Source organism: Mesocricetus auratus, unplaced genomic scaffold (assembly GCF_017639785.1).
Source record: "Mesocricetus auratus isolate SY011 unplaced genomic scaffold, BCM_Maur_2.0 Super-Scaffold_100011, whole genome shotgun sequence".
Lineage (NCBI taxonomy): Eukaryota > Metazoa > Chordata > Mammalia > Rodentia > Cricetidae > Mesocricetus > Mesocricetus auratus.
The window spans coordinates 77,613,250-77,635,910 of NW_024429195.1; the positions used below are offsets into that span (position 1 = coordinate 77,613,250).

Below are 22,661 nucleotides of genomic sequence, written 5' to 3' on the forward strand. Positions count from 1 at the left end.
AGTGATTTTCTTTTAAACAGAAATGAGTTAGAATTTAGAAGGTAAAATAAAACTAAAGAAGACTGGTCAAACAACATACCTAGTTCTAAGAAAACTTTGCCCTAGGATAAAATCGATTTCTCCATGATAAAGACAATTATCAGAAAACTTTTAATTTCATTTCTTAATATCTATGCAAATAAAAACAATTTCAAAACTCTTCATGAAAACGTCCTTCGGTTTTGTGTATAGTGTAGTTCTATGTCCAAGAGTTTATGCATTAAATTTATCCCCTGCCCCCATTATGAGATATTAAGACGGTGGACACCCAATCTGACTATGGTATCTAGAAATGGGCCCTAGGGGACATTAATAAGCGTAAACAAGGTAATCTTGGTAGAGCCTCCCACGACTATCTCTGATTTTATAAGAAAGACAAGAAGAGACCTCTACACACATGTCCACACATGTCCACTAACCAGTGGTAACCTACATCACCTTGGGATTCTGCCATCTAGAATAACATCACTACATGCAGGTCTACACAAAATTGAATTTCAGGCACTTTCTATAGTTCCTAATTAAAAGTGTAGTAGAACATTTACTCAGTATTGCTACTTTTATTTAGTTGAAATATATCTCACTTAGAAATACCAACAAGTAAAGATGCTGACATTGCTTCACTGCTTCAGATAAAATATAGTCATAATATCAAAATCTGTAGAGTAACATGCAGAAAAATGATCCCTGTATTTTCTTCTCTTTATAAAGCTAGCCAGCCTAGTATATTTCATCATAGTAAAACATATTTCATCATAATATTGTAACACAGGCTAAAATACCTTTAAAGGGGTAGATAACAAAAGGAAACATTGATGGGATCAAAGCTTCTACTCCCTTTCACTCTCACCCAAAATGTATAATTTATTCTTTGACTCAAGTTTTGTTGGTATTTCTTAATAATATAGGTGATAAGGATTGTTTACCAATATAGCCAGCATTCAATAACTGGCTGTAAGCTACAGTCACATTCAATAACCCACTGTAAGATACAGCCAGCATCTGATAACCTGCTATAAGATACAGCCACCATCCGACAACCCACTGTAAGATACAGCTACCATCCAATAACTTGTTGTGATCCAGGGTTAATGTTGTGACTCAGTGACAAGGTACACACTTAACTTAAACCTCAATTCAATGCTAGCCCCAACACACACACACACACACCAAGATAGGTGCTCTGAAATCCTAATATAAATGTGATAGATGGAGGTACAGAAAAATAAATTTTATTGCCAGAGGCAAAATAAATTATCCAATTAAATAAAAAATAACCCGATTTAAATAAATTCATTCATTTGTGGTTTTAAGGTAATATATGCAAATTCAGATAAAAATATAAAATTTTAAAGTACTGACTTTTCTACTGTCATTTGAAACCATGTTATTATAAATATAAAAACATTTCTTACTAATGCTAAGTATCTTTGAAAGAGTTCAGAATAAATTCTAAGCAAAATCAAAGTAATTGGTAGGACCAACTTTGTTTTTTTTCCTTTTTTCTTAACAAGATCCCATGTAACTACATTACAACCAACAGTGTTTATCTTGTCCTACTGCTTGTCAGTAAGTCTCAAAATAACAGTTTCATCTGGCTGCAAAATTAGCTAACCAATGAAACTCTCAAAATCCATAAGGATAGACCTCAGACTTCCTGGAGGCTATCCACTTCTCTTGAAAGCAAACAAAGTCGCAGATGTGTCCGGAGTACCCAGAAGACGTAGTGATATATGTTACACTATCACTGAAGTCTCTTTATAGACTGAATTGACACTCAACAATTTCTAGATTGTGAAAAGAAAAGCAATAAAATCAAAGATGCTTCTAGTTATTCCAACAACTTATGGTATCTGATTATAAAATTTTAGAGTACTCCCTCTTTCATTTAAAAAGAAAAAAACTAAGAAAAAAGCAAAATCAAAATTACAAACAGCTTTCTCTCTGGATTCTACCTCCAACTTAAAACAGAACTTACATTACAGATTCTAAAGTCTATAAAGCATTAAATCCTAAAAGAGAGAAGAATAGAAAATACTTGATTCCACACTTATCATATTATATACTATGCATATCTCCAAGGAATAAAGACAACTTGTTGACACTTTTATCTAGTATCCAAGTAGTATCACAACACAGTCAATATACTTTGAGAAATAAGAAAAGAAAAATATGAAGTAACCAATTAGAAAAGGGGAATAAAATGAAATATAAGCACTTGAGTTTAATAAAAATCTTTTTGAGAAAGATAAGATTATTTTTGGAAAATAACTAGGCATGCAATCCCAGCCCTTGGAAGATGGACCCAGAAGGTTAATGAGTTTCTCAAAGTCAGCTTGTAAGAATTTCCCCTCCCAAAAGAAAACAATAACAACAGAAAAAAAGGACCTAAATAAGAATGGGAGGGAGGGAGGGTGGGTGGGTTTGCCTAGCATGTGTGAGGTCTTGATTTCCACCCTACATATTAATTAAGTAATTAGTTACAAAATGCAATTAGACAACAGTACAGAGTAGGAAAGGGAAACAAGCAGGAAAGAGGAAAGGAAGAGAGAAAACAAAGGGGTAGGAGACTGGAAAAGGGGGTGATGTGAAGAAGAAAGGAGAGAAGGCCAGGCATGCTCTTCTATTCTCATCCATTCAGAAGAGAATTAAGGGATTCCCATTTGTAGTGTGCATTGTTTGTAACCATTCCTATTGACCATGACTTTTCTGTTATTTGAAGGTAAATAACTTTCCATTTGGTAATTACAAATGACCCAGGAAACCACCAATAGAGTCCTGTTTCTATTGTGCCCAGCCTGGCTGACTGGAGATGAACTGTTCTGTAAGAAACAATGTATCACAGGGAGAAAATGCTTCTCAATTTGTGGATTAACTGGTGTTGATAAACACTGACCCCCAGTAAAATGCACTGAAGAGAAGGAAATGGACTCAATTTGCAGTGTGAAGACTTAGGACTGGTGGAGAAGGGGAAAAACTATATTGAAAGCCGTAGAATAAAAACAGGACGCTGTAAAATTGTTCCCAGCTCCATTAGCCCATGGACTTTAGTCTACAGATCACAATCTAGGAGCCGCAACAGCAACAAGAATGAAATATGTTTTTACATTATCTGCTTAGGTTTCCTGGAGAAAAATGCAACATATTGAAGTGTTGATGACCTATGCTAAGTGACAATAGCAAACAAAAGAAGAGGCATTCCTTTATACCTTTGATGATAGTCTTCTCTCCTTAAAATACATTTTTGTACAATTTAATATAGTATTATTTAGGATTCCATGAGGACATACTAATTGATAATATTGGAAGATATCTTAGGAATACATAATGTGAGGGGCTGGAGAGATGGCTCAGAGGTTAACAGCACTGACTGCTCTTCCAGAGATCCTGAGTTCAATTCCCAGCAAGCACATGGTGGTTTATAACCATCTGTGGTGAGAACTGGTGCCCTCTTCTGGTAGGCAGGAATACATGGAGGCAAAAGGCTGTGTACATAATAAATAAATAAATAAATAAATCTTTAAAAAAAAGAATACATAACGTGACATGGAAAAACCAGAAAGAGGTTAGACACTAGGGAAGATAACATGGAGAACTGATAAACGCAAAGACTTGTAACCAGAATGCTGAGGTTCTCAGTACAAGGCCACCTTACTTACTATAAAAGTGGCCCCTGCACCATTTATCCTGCTTTGTGTGTCTGGTCAGAGGGATAAGCTGTGTCTAACTGTAACTGTCTACAGGTAATTTAAACCTACAAGGCTCAAGAAATATCCATTATCATCCAAATTTCAGACTACTGCATGATAATACAGAACTGAGAAACAAACAACACATAATGTGTATCAAAAATGTAACAGAAAGAAACAATGAAGAATGTCTAGTCAATACATTTGATACACACTGAACTGAAGCTTAAAACTGTTACAGTTAACATAGCTGAAAGGTAAACAATTAGCAAGTTAAACATGTCTGCACTTTTTCCAAAGCAATGGAAAGTATTTGGGAGATAAATGAGCTCATCAGGTAAAAAATCTAAGATACATAGGCATAGAATATCTGCAATGGATAGGATGCTTAAAAATGCCCAGTGAGCTCTATTATCTTTATGCCAATCTTAGTGATTACTGTCCAATTCCTTTAAATCCTCTTCATTTTATATGCTGATAAAGGAACAGTTTTTCCAGGCCATCACGTGTAAATCAATATTGCTCACTAAATAAATTTGCTGAAAACTCACAAGGGCTGCAAGGACTGACTTGCTTTCAGACAACTGAGAAGTGTTTATAGTGACCCTGTAAGAAAACAGGAAATTAGTGCAACTCAGAGTCAGGCCGGAGACACTGGATATTTCAGGCCTCATAAAGTCTGCCTTCATAAAAACCTGAACTCTAAATTAAGTGAAAAGGAAACACCATTATTTGTGACTTCAGTGATTTAAATTTGTTTAGGAATCTGATAACACAGATACAATAAGAATAAATAATAATTCCTTTGTCTTTATCAGAGATGTGTGAGCAGAGCATGGTGTCCCATAACTGAAATCTGCTTTTCAGAGGCACAGGAAGGGATCATGAGATTGGAACTATATAGGCAAAGCCTTTTTTCAAAAGAAAATAGTGACAGACACACAAACTTGAAAACATATTTACCATTTTATAGAAAAACAATCTAATATTTAAAAAATCCTGCCAAAACAAAACACTCAAAACTAGGCAGGTTATGATGACACAATATAAAAAGAACAAATCAAAATAAATGTGATTTTTATAAGTTAATACTAAGAACCCAAATAACAATACATTACATTTATATTTTATGCAATTCAAATGATTCTTTAAATGTACTGATAATGTTATATTTACATAAAAAGTTTTAAGAGAAAAACTGTTAGGCTAATAAATAGTGACAAATTGTAAAGTTTTTGAAGTTAGAGTTTTATGGTCACCAGTCAGAAAATCAAGTATAAATAAGGTGTGTGCTTCAAATTTAAATAAGTATTAGGTACTGTTTTGTCTTGTTTGCTATAGGTTCTCATTAACTCAGACTGCAGCCAAAGATCATCTTGAATTCCTGATCGTCCAGCCTGTGCTTCCCAAGGGCTGGGATACAGGCAAGATTTGATAAGCATATCCCATCTAAAACACTAGCATGAAATGAAAAGAGCCAAGCCTGGGAAAACTACCTTGCATCAATCCTGCAAAAGAAAAACAAAAAAGAAGGGGTAGACACAGAAAAGGGTGTCCCTCTTATCACTAAACTCTGAGGTTACCTAGATAAAATGCCTGATATAAAGTACTGTTTGTAGTTATATGTTCTCCCATGCCCCATAGCATAAACTAGCATATTAATTACACAATAACAGTTTAGAGCTGGGAAAGACGACTGTGGATGACAGAGAAAATATCACATAAATTTTAGACTCTTATAGGCAAGAGTCTACTCCTATGTGGAGTGGATACAGGCAAATATCAAGAGAAAGTAGGCAGTGATTTTTATCCCATTTTCTCCTAAAACAACACAGATTAACATGCTCCTGTCACTGCTTCCATCATTGCTGTATGATCTTTTACTACTTCTCAGACTACTTCTTTGAACAAACATTCTAAATGCGTTCATACTCAATGATCCTCCTACCAAGCATAATCTGTCCGTGTTAACCTCCCTAAATCGCCGAAGACCAGAAAAAAGGCATCAACAGACAGCATTCACGTCATCACATGTAACTAAATACATAAACTTCCAGCCCAGACAAGTGGCACTTACTTATGTCCATTTAAGGCTGCATGGTGTAGAGCGGTGTAACCTGAACTGTCTGTGCAGTTCACGTTGGGACCTCGCCAGATGCTGCAAACAAAACACAAGTGCAGAGTTAACACTTATGTAGAGTCACGCTTTCAAAGAGCAAGAGCTGCATAGTCCCACAGCAGGTGGTATCAAGCATATGAAAACTGCAGTTTTGTAGGAAATGAATACCATCTTTCATGCATACCTCAGAGGACAACATCATTTACTTGACGTAGAGAAATTCAACAGGGAGTGTAACCATCTTCAGAAATTCTTGGTGAATGTATGTTCACTGCCATACATTAAGTTTGGGTCTAATATTTCCCTCTTATTCCCTATGATTATGTAAGTAGTAGCATTCAGATACTATATACTAAAGAATAGGGATTTGCAACGCTTGCCTCCACTCTTCTGATGCACTCACTCTGACATGGCAGAGATTTCGGGCATTATCACATTGTCACATCATAGGGAGAACATAAACTCTTCTTGTTGTCCTAGTGGTACCAAGAAAATGCAACCCATATTTCACAAACTGCAAATAAATTAAAGATTTGGTTCACTGTCAACCACAAGAAAATTTTGAAAATCATGTACATATTATGGGCTTTACTAACAATATATTCTGGAGCTAATGTGGAACTATATAAAAGACTCATTATATATTTGATCATTGCGATTAAAAATTATTTTTAGATCTTGAAAAAATAAAGAATTGGAAGATGATTTTCTAAGATCAAGACAAAAATGACTTTATCTGCTATTCATTCTGATACTGAAATTATAAAAGATACTAACTGCCAGGCAGTGAATGTCATGCCTTTAATCCCAGCACTCTGGAGGCAGAGACAGGAGGTCTACAGAGGCAGAGCCAGGACTGTCCATAGAGAAACCCTGCCCAACCTAAAATAGTTACTAACTAGTGACAAATTCATATTCACAAAATATTTAAAATGCATTAACTCTGGGTCACATGTTAAGATAAGCATAGAGAAGACAAAGACATAAACAATGTTCTGACTGGGTGTGGTAGCTCACGGATTTAATTCCAACACTCCAAAGGCAAAAAGTAGGCAGGTATTTTAGAGCTATGGGACAGTCTGGACTATAAAAGAGTTCCAGGCCAGTCAGAGCTACATCTAAGATCCTGTCTCCAAAAGAAAAAAAATAGAATCTAATATGGGTGATAGCTATGAAGTAATAATTAAACAGTATGAGGGTAACTCAGAGACCACAGAGAATACAGAGCCATCTTGAGAAAATGATGGACAGCTATTTCAAATAAGATATCACAGCAGACATATGCAGCTAGTCTGGGGCAGTGAAAAGAGCAGAATGTACTGATTCAAGAGTTAAGTAAAGGAAGAATCAGTAAGACACAGAGATTAAGTGGCAGGAAGCAGGAATGAAGAAAACAGTAGTCTAAGATGAATGAAAGGTTTTTTGCAAGTAAACTCAGGCTACTTATCAAAACACAGCAAACTGTGATCAAAAAACAGTGGCAGTATTTGTGAAAGCATTCAGATCAAGATGCGCTCTCTGACTACAATGAAATTAAATTAAGAATCGCTAGAACAAATGTATCTGGAAACCCCAGTGTTGGCAACCAAATAATATCTATGTCAAGGAGATAATAAAAAGGAAATTGTGAAGTGAGTAAAGAGAGTAAAGAAAACACAACATTCAAAAGCTTTCCATACACAATTAAAGAGCACCTAAAGGCAACTTTGTGCCACTGAAATGCCAATTAAGGTCAGAGAAGAGCCTCAAACTGATTACCTCTGCTTCTTCTTGCAGAAACAGAAAATCAGAGATAGTTTAGCATTAAAGGCTCCCACTCAATTTCTAAAGGACTTGACCTCCAGTCCCAGCACCCATATAATCTAAGCCTGTCTCTCCAGGTTCCCTATTCTGCCCCCCAATGGCACCTGAACCACACATGGTACATACATGCATGCACACACATGCATGTGTACACATGCATGAGCACTCATGCACACACACACATACACACACACCAGTAAAAAATCTTTTAAATCATAACACATTAGCAAAAACATTATCCACTTAAAATAGGCATAAACCCTGAATATACATCCTCCAAGGTAAATATAAAAATAGTCAAGAGGTATATGAAAAAGGATACAATTTCATTAATCATCAGATTTCACCAATAGTCAATTTCACAAATCTCAAACTGCATGAAATATTAATGCCAACATTAGGTTGGTTATTCTCATTCTTTTCATAGTTGTTCCTACAAAGTCAAAAAGTGCTTGTAAGAGTTTTGGGAATACAAAGTGTCTATACACTGCTAGCAATTATATAGTCTCTATGAAAACACTATAGAGGCTATAAAATGAATTGAAAATAGAACTTCAAAACAGCTCAGCAATCACATTTCTGAACATATAACAAAAGAAATAAAATTGCCATCATGGCAATAAAGATAACAACACTCTTGTGAGCAATAGCAGGATTATCCATGAATAAGAGGGACAGTCAAACCACCTAAATGCTTGTCAGCCAACAAACAAATAAAACAAGTGTGGCACAAGCATAAATAGGAATACCATTAGTGTAAAAAGAAGCAAGACTTTGCTGCTTGCTATAGCATTGATGAGCACAAAACATCATCCGAAGGTTAAAAAAAAAGCCACACCTAGGAAGAGAAGTATAGAAGTATAGGCACTATTCACAATACCTATGTGGGAATCAAGCTAGGTGTCCAACAACCAACAAATGGACAAAGAAAAATGTGGTCTAGATGTACAACGGAAGTTTCCCAGCCAGAAAGAAGAATGGGGTTTTGTTTTGTAGAAACATGGATGCAACTGCAAGGAATACTGTTCTATCAAGCAAATTAAGCTAGTAATGGAACAACCAGTATCAAATTTTCTCTAATTTGTGGTGTCTACGTCTTTATAGAGACACATAAACTAATGTATATTTTATATAAATACATACACACATATATATGTATTTATATAACATGAATGTACAAATGAAACTTAACAAAAGGAACTACTGGTAAGGGATGTATAGGGAGATTATATTGAATATATACACTTATATTAAAGGGTTCTTATGTAATGTACCATGCATCTTTTTTCATTTTCTTTTATTTAAATTAGAAACAAGCTTGCCTGGGACCCGCAGATCGCCTGGGACCTGCACAGAGCTCCCAATCTCAGCGGGAGCCAAGCACCCCAGACTCCAGATCTTCTCTCCCACAAACAAGAGTAGGAAACCAGAGGACCCAGGGAGACCAGGGGAGTAGCTGTTCTGGATCAAGTACAACAGGACCCAGCATAGGGTCCAGGGGACCAGGTAAGAGGTTAAGCGCCCCAGATTCCTATTCTTCTTCTGCACCCACGGGACCAGCATTCGGACAAGGAATAGAAGAACCACCACATTATTGGACTTGCTAGCACCCACCAAAAGGGAACTCTGGTGCCCAGACCAGTAAGGGGCTCTTTCTGCACCCACTAGAAGAAGAGATGGGAAAGAGACAATACAAAAACGCAGTCAGCAACAGAAAAACAAATATGACACCGCCAGATTCTAGAGACTCCACACCAGCAAGAACCCAACATTCCAACGCGAAGGAAGCAGAAGAGAACGACCTTAAAAGCACTTTCATGAAAATGATAGAGGCCCTAAAAGAGGATATTGGAAAATCCCTCAAAGAAATGGAAGAAAAAACAAACCAAAAAATGCAAGAAATGGAAGAAAAAACAAACCAAAAAATGCAAGAATTGGAAGAAAAAACAAACCAAAAAAAGGCAGGAAATGGAAGAAGAAATGAAGCAAAAAATGCAAGAAATGGAAAAAAAAACAAAGCAAAAAATGCAAGAATTGGAAGAAGAAACATACCAAAAAAGGCAGGAAATGGAAGAAGAAACAAAGCAAAAAATGCAAGAAATGGTAGAAAAAACAAAGCAAAAAATGAAAAAAATGGAAGAAGAAACAAACCAAAAAAGGCAGGAAATGGAAGAAGAAACAAAGCACAAAATGCGAGAAATGGAACAAAAAGCAAACCAAAAAATGCAAGAAATGGAAGAAAGAACAAACCAAAAAATTCATAAAAGGCAACAAACGGACGAACAGATAAACAGAAAATTGCAAGAAGCAATGCAAACACTGCAAGGGTTGAAAACTGAAATAGAGTCATTAAAAAAAACACAATCTGAAGAAAGGCAGAAAATAGAAAAGCTGGACAAACAGTCAGGCACTACCAATACAAGCATTACCAACAGAATAGAAGAGATGGAAGAGAGAATCTCAAGTGTTGAAGATACGCTAGGAGAAATGGATTTATCAACCAAAGAAAACCTTAAATCCAACAAATCCTTAACACAAAACATCCAGGAAATATGGGACACCATGAAAAGACCAAACCTAAGAATAATAGGTATAGAAGAAGGAGAAGAAATCCACCTCAAAGGGGCAGAAGGCATATTCAACAAAATCATAGAAGAAAACTTTCCCAACGTTAAGAAAGACATGCCAATGAAGGTACAAGAAGCCTACAGAACACCAAATAGAATGGACCACAAAAAAAATCCCTCGCCACATAATAATCAAGACCCCAAACATACAGAATAAAGAAAGAATATTAAGAGCAGCTAAGGAAAAAGGTCAAGTAACATATAAAGGCAGACCTATCAGAATTACACCTGATTTCTCCATGGAAACGCTGAAAGCCAGAAGGTCCTGGATAGATATTCTACCTACACTAAGAGACCATGGATGCCAGCCCAGACTACTATACCCAGCAAAGCTCTCAATCACTATAGACGGAGAAAACAAGATATTCCATGACAAAACTAGATTCAAGCAATATGTGTCCACTAACCCAGCCCTACAGAAAATTTTGGAAGGAAAACTCCAACCCAAGGAAGCTAACTACAACCAGAAAAACATAAGCATTAGAGAATCCCTCTCTACCAACAGCCAAAAGAACAAAGGGGTGAAATTCCACACATAATTCCACCAACAACAACCATCGCAAATCGAAGAAGGATGAGCAATCAATGGTCATTAATATCCCTCAATATTAATGGTCTTAACTCACCCATAAAAAGACACAGACTAGCAGAATGGATTCGAAGACAGAACCCTTCCTTCTGCTGCATACAAGAAACACACCTCACCCTTAAAGACAGACATTACCTGAGAGTTAAAGGTTGGGAAAAAATTTTTCAATCAAATGGACCCAAGAAACAAGCAGGGGTAGCAATCCTAATATCTAACAAACTAGACTTTAAAATAAAATCAATCAAAAGAGATGAAGGAGGTCATTACATACTCATCACAGGTGAAACCCACCAAGATGAAGTGTCTATCCTGAACATTTATGCCCCAAATACAAAGGCATCCACATTCGTTAAAGAAACATTATTAGAACTTAAACCTCATCTAAAGCCCCACACAGTTATAGTGGGAGACGTCAACACACCACTTTCACCACTAGACAGGAATACCAAACAGAAACTCAACAAAGAAGCAAAAGGTCTAATAGAAGTAATGACCCAACTGGGATTAACAGATATCTATAGAACATTTCATCCACATAAAAAAGAATATACCTTCTTCTCACCACCACATGGAACCTTCTCAAAAATCGACCACATACTTGGCAACATATCAAACCTCAGCAGCTACAAAAAAATTGGAATAACTCCATGCATCTTATCAGACCACCATGCTTTAAAATTAGAATTCAACAACAACACAAATTGCAGAAAACCTACAAACTCATGGAAATTGAATAATGCTCAACTGCACCATCCCTGGGTCAAAGAGGAAATAAAAAAAGAAATTAAAGACTTCCTCGAATTCAATGAGAATGAAGACACAACATACCCAAACCTATGGGACACTTTGAAAGCAGTGCTACGGGGGAAGTTCATAGCACTAAGTGCTCACATGAAAAAACAGGAGAACAGTTATACCAGAGAATTAACATCACAGCTGAAAGCTCTAGAACACAAAGAAGCACACTCCCACAGGAGGAGTAGACGCCAGGAAATAATCAAATTGAGGGCTGAAATCAATAAAGTAGAAACCAGGAAAACAATACAAAGAATCAATGCAACGAAGAGTTGGTTCTTTGAGAAAATCAACAAGATAGACAAACCTTTGTCCAAACTTACCAAACAGCAGAGAGTGAACACGCAAATTAACAAAATTAGAAATGAAAAGGGGGACATAACAACAGATTCTGAGGAAATCCAGAGAATCATTAGGTCATACTTTGAAAACCTGTACTCCACAAAATTCGAAAATTTAAAGGAAATGGATGACTTCCTGGACAGCTATCAATTGCCAAAACTAAATCAAGAACAGATGAGCAATTTAAATAGACCTATAACCCCTATGGAAATAGAAGCTGTCATCAAAAGTCTCCCAACCAAAAAAAGCCCAGGTCCAGACGGCCTCAGTGCAGAATTCTACCAGAAATTCAAAGAACAGCTTATACCAATTCTTCTCAAAGTGTTCCACACAATAGAAGCAGAAGGGTCTTTGCCAAACTCTTTCTATGAGGCTTCAATAACCTTGATCCCCAAGCCACACAAAGATACAACTAAGAAAGAGAACTTCAGACCAATATCCCTCATGAACATTGATGCAAAAATACTCAATAAAATACTGGCAAATCGGATCCAAGAACACATCAAAACAATCATTCACCAAGATCAAGTAGGTTTCATCCCAGGGATGCAGGAATGGTTCAACATACGAAAATCCATCAACGTAATCCACCATATAAACAAGCTGAAAAACAAAAATCACATGATCATCTCACTAGATGCTGAAAAAGCCTTTGACAAAATCCAACACCCCTTCATGATAAAGGTCTTGGAGAGATCTGGGATAACAGGGACATACTTAAACATAATAAAAGCTGTATACAGTAAACCAACAGCCAACATCAAACTAAATGGACAGAAACTCAACGCAATTCCTCTAAAATCAGGAACAAAACAAGGCTGTCCACTTTCTCCATACCTTTTCAACATGGTACTTGAAGTTCTAGCTATTGCCATACGACAACAAAGGGGGATCAAAGGGATACAAATTGGGAAGGAAGAGGTCAAACTTTCACTGTTTGCAGACGATATGATAGTTTACATCAATGACCCAAAGAACTTCAGCAAAGTGGCAGGCTACAAGATCAACTCAAGAAAATCAGTAGCCTTACTATATACAGATGATAAAAAGGCTGAAAGAGAAATCAGAGAAACATCACCCTTTACAATTGCCACAAACAACATAAAATACCTTGGGGTAACGCTAACCAAACAAGTGAAAGACCTGTATCGTAAGAACTTTGAATCTTTAAAGAAAGAAATTAAAGAAGCCCTCAGAAAATGGAAAGATCTCCCATGCTCTTGGATAGGTAGGATCAATGTAGTGAAAATGGCAATCCTGCCAAAAGCAATCTACAGATTCAATGCAATCCCCATTAAAATCCCAGCACAATTCTTCACAGACCTTGAAAGAACAATAATCAATTTTGTATGGAGAAACAAAAGACCCAGGATAGCCAAAACAACCCTGTTCAACAAGGCAATGTCCGGAGGCATCACCATCCCTGACCTCAAGCTCTATTATAGAGCTATAGTCCTGAAAACAGCTTGGTATTGGCACAAAAATAGACAGGTAGACAAATGGAATCGAATTGAAAATCCGGGTATTAACCCACACACGTACGAACATCTGATCTTTGGCAAAGAAGCTAAAAATATACAATGGAATAAAGAAAGCATCTTCAACAAATGGTGTTGGCATAATTGGAGACTGGCATGTAGAAGAATGCGGATCGATTCATGTTTATCGCCATGCACAAAACTTAAGTCCAAATGGATCAAAGACCTCAACATAAATCCAGCCACACTGCACCTCTTAGAAGAGAAAGTGGGTGGTACCCTTGAAAGAATTGGTACAGGAGACAGCTTCCTGAACATAACACCAGTAGCAAAGACAGTGACATCAACAATTAATAAATGGGACCTACTGAAACTGAGAAGTTTCTGTAAGGCAAAGGACACAGTCAGCAAGACAAAAAGGCAGCCCACAGAATGGGAAAAAATATTCACTAATCCCACATCTGACAGAGGGTTGATCTCCAAAATTTACAAAGAACTCAAGAAGCAAGTCTCCAAAACATCAAAGGACCCAATTAAAAAGTGGGCTGCAGAACTAAATAGAGAGTTTTCAATAGAGGAGTCTAAAATGGCTGAGAGGCACTTGAGAAAGTGCTCAACATCCTTAGCCATCCAGGAAATGCAAATCAAAACAACTCTGAGATACCATCTCACTCCTGTCAGAATGGCTAAAATCAAAAACACCAATGACAATTTATGCTGGAGAGGATGTGGTGAAAGGGGGACACTCCTCCATTGCTGGTGGGAGTGCCAACTGGTTCAGCCACTTTGGAAATCAGTATGGATATCCCTCAGAAAAATGGGTATAAACCTACCACAAGACCCAGCAACTCCACTCTTAGGCATATATCCAAAAGATGCCCATTCATACAACAAAGATGTCTGTTCCACTATGTTCATAGCAGCTTTATTTGTAATAGCCAGAACTTGGAAGCAACCTAGATGTCCCTCACCCGAAGAGTGGATAGAGAAAATGTGGTACATCTACACAATGGAGTACTATTCAGCAGAAAAAAATAATGGAATCATGAGATTCGCAGGCAAATGGATGACACTAGAAGAAACCATCCTGAGTGAGGTAACCCAGTCACAAAAAGAGAAACATGGCATGTACTCTCTCATATATGGATTTTAGACATAGATCTGGGGAGTGCCAGCCTACAATCCTATGGCCAGAGAGTCTGGGAAACAGAAACTTTATTTAGTGGCTGATCGAAGAAGAGGCAGACTCCCTTGGTTAAGTACTGAGCTGAATTCAAGAAAGCCAGTAACAGAGAGGGAGGACTGATGATCAAAGGGATTAAGACTGGGCTGGTTTAACCCCCAGAAACAGCTGACCAGACAAAGGTTAACTCTTGAATCCCAGGCATCAGCCTGGGAATCCAGCATGGGACTGATCAAGACCCCCTGAATCTGGGTGTCAGTGAAGAGGCCTAGGGAATCTATTGAGCCTTGGGCAGCAGATCAGTACCCATCCCAAGTATACACACGGACTTTGGACTCCCATAGAACAATGTGAGGTGCACTCTCACCCTGAACTCTTGGGGAAGGGTCTAGGCCCTGTCCTATATGAAATGACAGACTATGCACACCCCCATGGAGGGCCTCACCCTCCCTGGGGAAATGAGGGGATAACTGGGGGGTTGGGGTGAGGGCACGGGAGGAGGGGAGGGAATGGGAGAGGGACCTGGAAATGACTTGTGAAGCAACCTCGTTTCTTATCTAAATTTAAACTGGAAAATAAAATTTAAAAAAAAGAAACAAGCTTGCTTCACATGTCAATCCCAGCTCCTTCTCCCTCCCCCACCCTCCCAACCAGACCCTCCAGCCCCCCATCCAATCCCCACTCCGATCCCCAGGGAGGGTGAAACCCTCCATGGAGGATCTCCAGAGTCTGTCATTTTATCCAGGGCAGGGCCTAGGCCATCCCACAAGAGTCCAGGCTGAGAGAGCATCCCTCATTGTGGGATGGGCACCCAAAGTTCATTTGTATGCCAGGGATAAATACTACCTGAGGCCCCATAGATTGTCTAGACCTCCTCACTGACACCCACATTCAAGGGGTCTTGATCAGTCCCATGCTGGCCTCCAAGTCATCAGTCTGGTGTTCAAGAGCTCCCCCTTGTTCAGGGCAGTTGTTTCTGTGGGTTAAACCAGCCCAGTCTTAACCCCTTTGCTCATCAGTCCTCCCTTTCTGTTACTGGATTCCAGGAGTTCAGTTCAGTGCTTATCTGTGGGTGTCTGCTTCTGCTTCCATAAGTCACTGGATGAAGGTTCTTTTTTCCAGACTCTCTGGAAGTGGGATCGTATGCTGGCACTCGCCTCATATGTCTAAAATCCATATATGAGTGAGTAATGCTGCTATGAACGTAGTGGAACAGACATCCTTGTTGTATGAATGTGCACCTTTTGGGTATATGCCTAACAGTGCAATTGCTGGGTCTTGTGGTAGACTGATTCCCATTTACCTGAGGAATCTCCATACTGATTTCTCCACATCCTCTCCAGCATAAACTGTCATTGGTGGTTTTGATTTTAGCCATCCTGATGGGAGTAAGATATACCATGCATCTTTAAAATATCATTTATGATAAACAATGGGAACACAGTGGAAAGGAGTTATTTTATAGGCTGCTAACTGAATTCAACAACATTCTTCAAAGTTACCCGGAATAATCCATTGTTTTTTTAAATATGAACATTATTTAACCAAACAACTCACCTTTGGAGAATTGATATGTATGAAATGAAAATATTGCTATAAAGACTGCAAATATAAACATGATTCATAATTTTAATAATAAAAAGAAGAACCTCATGAGCACTATCAGGAAGAGAAGATGGGTTTAGTCAGCACTATGGAATTCATTCACTACAGAGTCACTGGACTATGGAGTGTTACATTACCACTACAATAAACACTATGAAAGTTAACAAAACCATATTAAGTGAAAAAATTAACTACAAAACCTTGTATTTGAGTCAGAATTCGAAATGTTTTATATGCAATAACTCCTTCACGTCTTCATAAGACAAACAAGCTATATTAGCATTGTCTCAGAAAAATACATGCAATTCCTTCTCAGCCTTTCGGCTAAAATCCTGGGCAGGGAAAATGCACCCAAAGGTACATTCAATTCATTTAATGTTTGGATCATGTAAAATATCATGTATGGAGGGATAAAGGTGAGGAAAAAAGGGCAGATTCATTAGTTACATATCTCACTGCTGAGATCAAATACCTAACACAAAGACTTTAAAAGAGAAGGTTATACTGGGAGACAGTTCAGGCACAGCTTATCACAATGAGGAATGTGTGGCGGCAGGAGCAGCCTGTGGGAGGCAGCAGGAACTTACTCACATCTCAACAAATTGCAAAACAGAGAGAAGGCAATGTCACTACTCATCTGGCTGTCTGCTTTTTCCACTTGTAATCAGGTCAGGACCCTACCACATGGGATGCTGCCACCATATCAAGGTGAGCCTTCCCTTGTCTGTCAATCCTCTCTGAAAATGCACTGATAGACACACCCAGGAGTCCGTCTCTAAATCTGGTCAGGCTGGCAACAAAGAATAACCACCATGATAGTTTCACTCTAGATTATGGGGTCACTTACGATGTTCCAAGAAACTTGGATTAATTCTGTAGCCAACTTGAAATTAAAAACTTCAAGGGCAGCGGGGTCTTTGGGAATACCTAATTTCAGATAAAGCTTCCTAGAGCCCTGTGTTATTCAGAATAGCCTCACAAAGCATGGAAAACCAATTATAAGATGCTATAAATAAACCAATGTTTTAAATTTCCTGCATGTTATTAGATCTTATGAGTATTTAGTGGGGGAAAACATTGATGTTTATTACTAACACAAGATTGAGGTCCTATATATTTCATTTACCTCTTGTATCTCACTTCCATATTATCAGCAAAGAAAATAATTGTAACAGAAACCTGAATATATTCTAATGTATTTCTCTTCTTCTAGGCAGAATGAATACAAACACATATTTTTATAAACAAGGATGTTCAGAATAGAAATTTAGCATATGTGCCAGGAAGCTAAATTCAGCTGCACCTATTGAGAGAGCCTGTAGGCACACATCCACATAGCCATAGAACATCTCTACACATTTGAACGCTATAAATAATCCAGGCCCAAAACTTCAAACTAAAAACTTAAAAAAGAAATCTTGGTTTTTAAAAGCTCATGCCTTGAGTCAATAGCCCACTCATTCCAACTTTTTAAAAATACACCCCTGCTTTACTCAACCATAAGTACCTTTAGGAGATGTGCTGAAAGGTTTCAGAAGCTTATTACATACCTATTTTTTAAAAGAAATCCCAGATTCTTGGTTTTATTCTAATAGAGACTCAAATACCATTTACAAATATTTTAATTTCTTGCTGTCAGCATTCTTACCCAAAATAAATGTTTTCAGGGAGAGCCAGGGTTTCCAAAGACTCCATTCCTTGGTACATTAGTACATGGACTAAGGTAGCTAGGATCCTATGAAATGGGTTTTCTATTGAACTTTCAAATGGCCTGGATATTCATGAGACTATTTTATTGCCTCAGCTTTTACAACTCAAGGAAGATAATCCTCAAATCAAATGTAATCCTGAGTTTCTTGGGCCAATGCATACATGAATAGCAAATAAGATTTAAGGGATAGCTACCCTGCAAATCAGTCATCGCTATTGTCTTTGGAGATCTATAGGGAATCCATTCTTACAGTGTAAGACTGTGTCAGCTTTCTCTGGAGCTTTAGTAGAGCAGAGGAAATGGACCGCTGGTAGAGAGAGAGCCACATTCCAAATGATCGAGAGCCTAAGATAGACAGAGATTATCATACTAAATGGCCCACGGCAGTTCTATATTATTATTGACCGATAAGGGGGAAGAAAAAATCAAGAGTAACACGGAAGTGATTGGCTTTCAACATCCATTTGGAGACACTCTAGACAGGATTAACTGAAAGCAGTAAGATCCACTCTCAGAGTGTGTAGCCCAGAAGAAGACATCACAAGAAAAAGCAGCATGTATGCACCTCCTTCACTTCTAACACCATTGCTAATGCTGCATCCTCCACCACCATCAGACTCCATCTCCCTCAGCCTACACTCCTCCATCAGACTCCATCTCCCTCAGCCTGCCCTCCTCCATCAGACTCCATCTCCCTCAGCCTGCCCTCCTCCATCAGACTCCATCTCCCTCAGCCTGCCCTCCTCCATCAGACTCCATCTCCCTCAGCCTGCCCTCCTCCATCAGACTCCATCTCCCTCAGCCTGCCCTCCTCCATCAGACTCCATCTCCTCAGCATGCACTCCTCCTCCATCAGACTCCATCTCCCTCAGCCTGCACTCCTCCTCCATCAGACGCCATCTCCCTCAGCCTGCCCTCCTCCATCAGACTCCATCTCCTCAGCATGCACTCCTCCTCCATCAGACTCCATCTCCCTCAGCCTGCACTCCTCCTCCATCAGACTCCATCTCCTCAGCCTCCACTCCTCCTCCCTCAGACTCCATCTCCCTCAGCCTGCACTCCTCCATCAGACTCCATCTCCCTCAGCCTGCCCTCCTCCATCAGACTCCATCTCCTCAGCATGCACTCCTCCTCCCTCAGACTCCATCTCCCTCAGCCTGCCCTCCTCCATCAGACTCCATCTCCCTCAGCCTGCACTCCTCCTCCATCAGACTCCATCTCCTCAGCATGCACTCCTCCTCCCTCAGACTCCATCTCCCTCAGCCTGCACTCCTCCATCAGACTCCATCTCCTCAGCCTTCACTCCTCCTCCATCAGATTCCATCTTCCTCAGCCTGCACTCTTCCTCCATAAGACTGCAGCTTCTTTAGCCTTCTGATGTAGTCTTGACACCAGCAACCTTCTATCTTACTTCTAGATCTTCAGGATTTAACTGGGACCAATGAGCCATTCACTTTCTTCGACTGAAAAGTCATCAAATTTTCTGCTTCTCCATCCTGCAGAAAGTCAGTTTTGAAGAATACATTCCTTACAACGTAAGACATTCTAACAAATTCCCCTTTACAATATGTTATACATATATATTTGATACATACAGACATTTTATAGGCTCTATTCCTCTATCATTTGCTATTATTATCATTCCTATTTTCTCCTTCATTTTATTTTCAGACAAGATCTCACTATGCAGCTCTGGCCCTTCTGGAACTCACTACATGTACCAGGCTGGCCTTGAAAAGATCCTCCTGCCTCTGCATCCTGAGTGCTGTGAACCACTACAGTAGGTATAGCACAGCTTCTGAAATGATAGGGTATAGTCTCACATGGAAGCACACAGCTGAATGTAGGGTATGGGGAAAACTGACAATAGTAAAAGGGTTCTGAACGTGCAACAACAACAATTAATTCAAGACCACACACAAAGAACTCCAGGCGTTTCTGGCAGCGCTCTCCCACGATGCACCTCAAGACTCTACCTAAACAATGTGTACTTCCACTGCACATGCTCTCACACCACACGTGACAACACATGTTGTCTGAAATACTTTGGTTCAGACTCATAGTATGAGGTTCATACTCAATATTCGAAGCTCTCTGCTATTATAGAAACATAACAGTTTAGTTACAGGAAGCAAAAGTTTACATATATCCAACTTTAGTATATGTGCTGCCAAAGTGAGCACAAGCTTACATATTTCCAGACTTTTCCTCCTCAGTATAGAAGCATCAAACTGGTAAATGTCTGAACTGCATTGTGTTGAAATGTCTGATTTTTGAAATTACTGTTTAGATTGCTGGCTAATTTCATTTTAAAATTCATTAATTACTTTAACATAGGATTAGGACAGAATTTCCAAATATTGTTGAAATGGCCCTAAATGTACTTCCATTCTGCACTGTGTATGTCTGTGAAGTAGCATGAAAGCACTGATGATGATAAAATCAAAGTATCAATCAACTCCAAGAAAACACTAAAGAGGTTAGTATTTTCAGTACCAAAGATCCAGCCTAGTTTTCATCCTTCATACAAAAACAAAAAGGAAATCCATCCATCTCTTATTATGAAATTTATTTTAGGTTTTATATGTAATAAAATTATATGTATGGATTGCATTTATATACATATGAGTGAATATTTATATTAAAGTAGATTTCATTACTTTATGTTATCAGCAAGCATATAATTTGTATACTTATTCTATATCCTTTGGGTCTCATCAATATTTCTCAAGCAAAAAGCAGAAACAAACAGAAAACATTCAAGTCCTGCTCTCCCAAATTTTACTGCTCCAGCTAACATAAAAAGGTTTTCCAAAAGTGACTTAAAATAATAGTTTTTCACAAAGTATAATATTCATTGGACCCAGTCACAATTTCTTAATGATTTTTTATCTCTTTTGGGAATAGATAATAACTGGTGTAGAATACAGTCATATTCTAGACTGTAAGGCACAACCATACAAAAGCTGGCACTCTACAGGGGAGGTATAATGGCCTAAATTATATTAACATTTTAAATGAATAATATGCAGACTGAATATTTGATGTAACTCTCAATAACATTATAGTAACATAGTAAAGCACATAATAGATTGGCTGTGTGCAGAAACACCTCAAGTAATAATCACACAATTCACGATTGTGCATCAATATATATAATATGGTACCAAAGGGAAAAAATGAGAATGTGAGAATTTGTAAACATTCAGAGCCTTAAGCATATCATCAAGGGAAATGTCAATTTGCTTTCAACTTTGTCACCAGTGGTAAAAGTATAAAACAATGCTCCCAGCTACCCTTTCTAAAGTGGACAGGATGCTTGAAAACAAACCAGACAAGGCAGACTCACATCCTGCGATTATACACCATGGATTTAATGGTGCTGGTCCCTTCTACCCTGGCATTCTCTTCCTACATAGTAAGTCAGAGGTACTGTAATAGTCAGAACAATGATGTTTCACAAATCCATATTATAATCTTGAGAATCGATGACGACATGTTGCATGGCAAAGAAGATTAAGGCCGCTGCCAGAATTAAATTACCGATCAGATGACCTTAACCTGGATTACCCACAGGCATCCAATGTAATCAGAAGTGTACTTAAATTGAGAGGGTGACAAGAGACTTGGAGCAAGAAAGGCTCAAAGGCAGTAAAATAAAAGACAAAGTATCCAGGAATGTGATCAGCCAATAGGACAGTGTTTCTCAACCCATGGGTCATGGCCCCCAGAGAGGTTCCATATCATTAGAACATTACGATTCATAGCAGTAGCAAAATTACCATTATGAAGTAACAACAAACATAATCTTATGGTTTGGGGGTCACCATCACATAAGGAACTGTATTAAAGAGTCACAGCATTTGGAAAGTTGAGAACCACTGCTCTAGAATCTGGGGAGGGCAAGGAAACGGACTTCCCAGAGCACCCCCAAAACAATACAGCCCCACTGACCCCCTCCTTAGTTTTAGCCTACTGATACCTGTTAACCTCTGTGACTGTACCACAGCAGACTCACAACACTTAAACCACTAAATCTATGGTAATCGACGACACAAGCAACAGGAAACTAATACAGGAACTTATTGTGTAACAATCCTACAACACAAGGCACTTAGATATGTCTAGATACTCAGGCATGCTGCACACTATAAAATACGTCAAGTGCTTATACAGGCATTGATTTTTTAACTTCCATAGTCACTTCTGGATTTTTTTAATGTGGAAGTAAAGGACAAAGCAGTTCTTCTCCAAGATCACACTGACAGCCACATTTAAAACCAAGTAAGTGTCTGTCCCCAGAGGCCAACACACTGGTGCACTCCACTCCAGTCTCACCTAGAGCACGTTTTCATTATCAAGCTGAGACACGTCATGCTTGGAGGCCAACTGCATTGTTTCTGTGAATGCCTAATTTCTCCATTGTGTTTTCCAATATTTCATTATTCTCAAGGATCCATTTTACTTTTTAAAGTGAATAACTATTAACCGGTCCTAATGCCCTGTTTCCTTCAACTCAGCTTTCAGTCGAGTTCACTGTGTCATTTGCCTTACCATAGGTATTTACAGAATCAAATCTGTATTGTTTCTCACCTTGATATCACAACGAAGAAAGCACTCTTTTTTAATTAACATTCAGTCATAAAAATTGATCTCTTAATGTAGAAGTTACTTCATACTC

General features: G+C 38.4%; 1 protein-coding gene across 12 annotated transcripts in view; it reads right to left on the minus strand.

The window, feature by feature from the left end:
* Anks1b (ankyrin repeat and sterile alpha motif domain containing 1B) overlaps window positions 1-22,661 on the minus strand; it is a 1,010,332-nt gene that overhangs the window by 849,548 nt on the left and 138,123 nt on the right. For all 12 annotated transcript variants that reach the window (XM_040755084.1, XM_040755082.1, XM_040755081.1 and 9 more), the window contains exon 2: window positions 5,806-5,886. In XM_040755084.1, coding sequence (XP_040611018.1) covers window positions 5,806-5,886 — 81 coding nt within the window. The remainder of the gene's footprint in view (window positions 1-5,805; window positions 5,887-22,661) is intronic.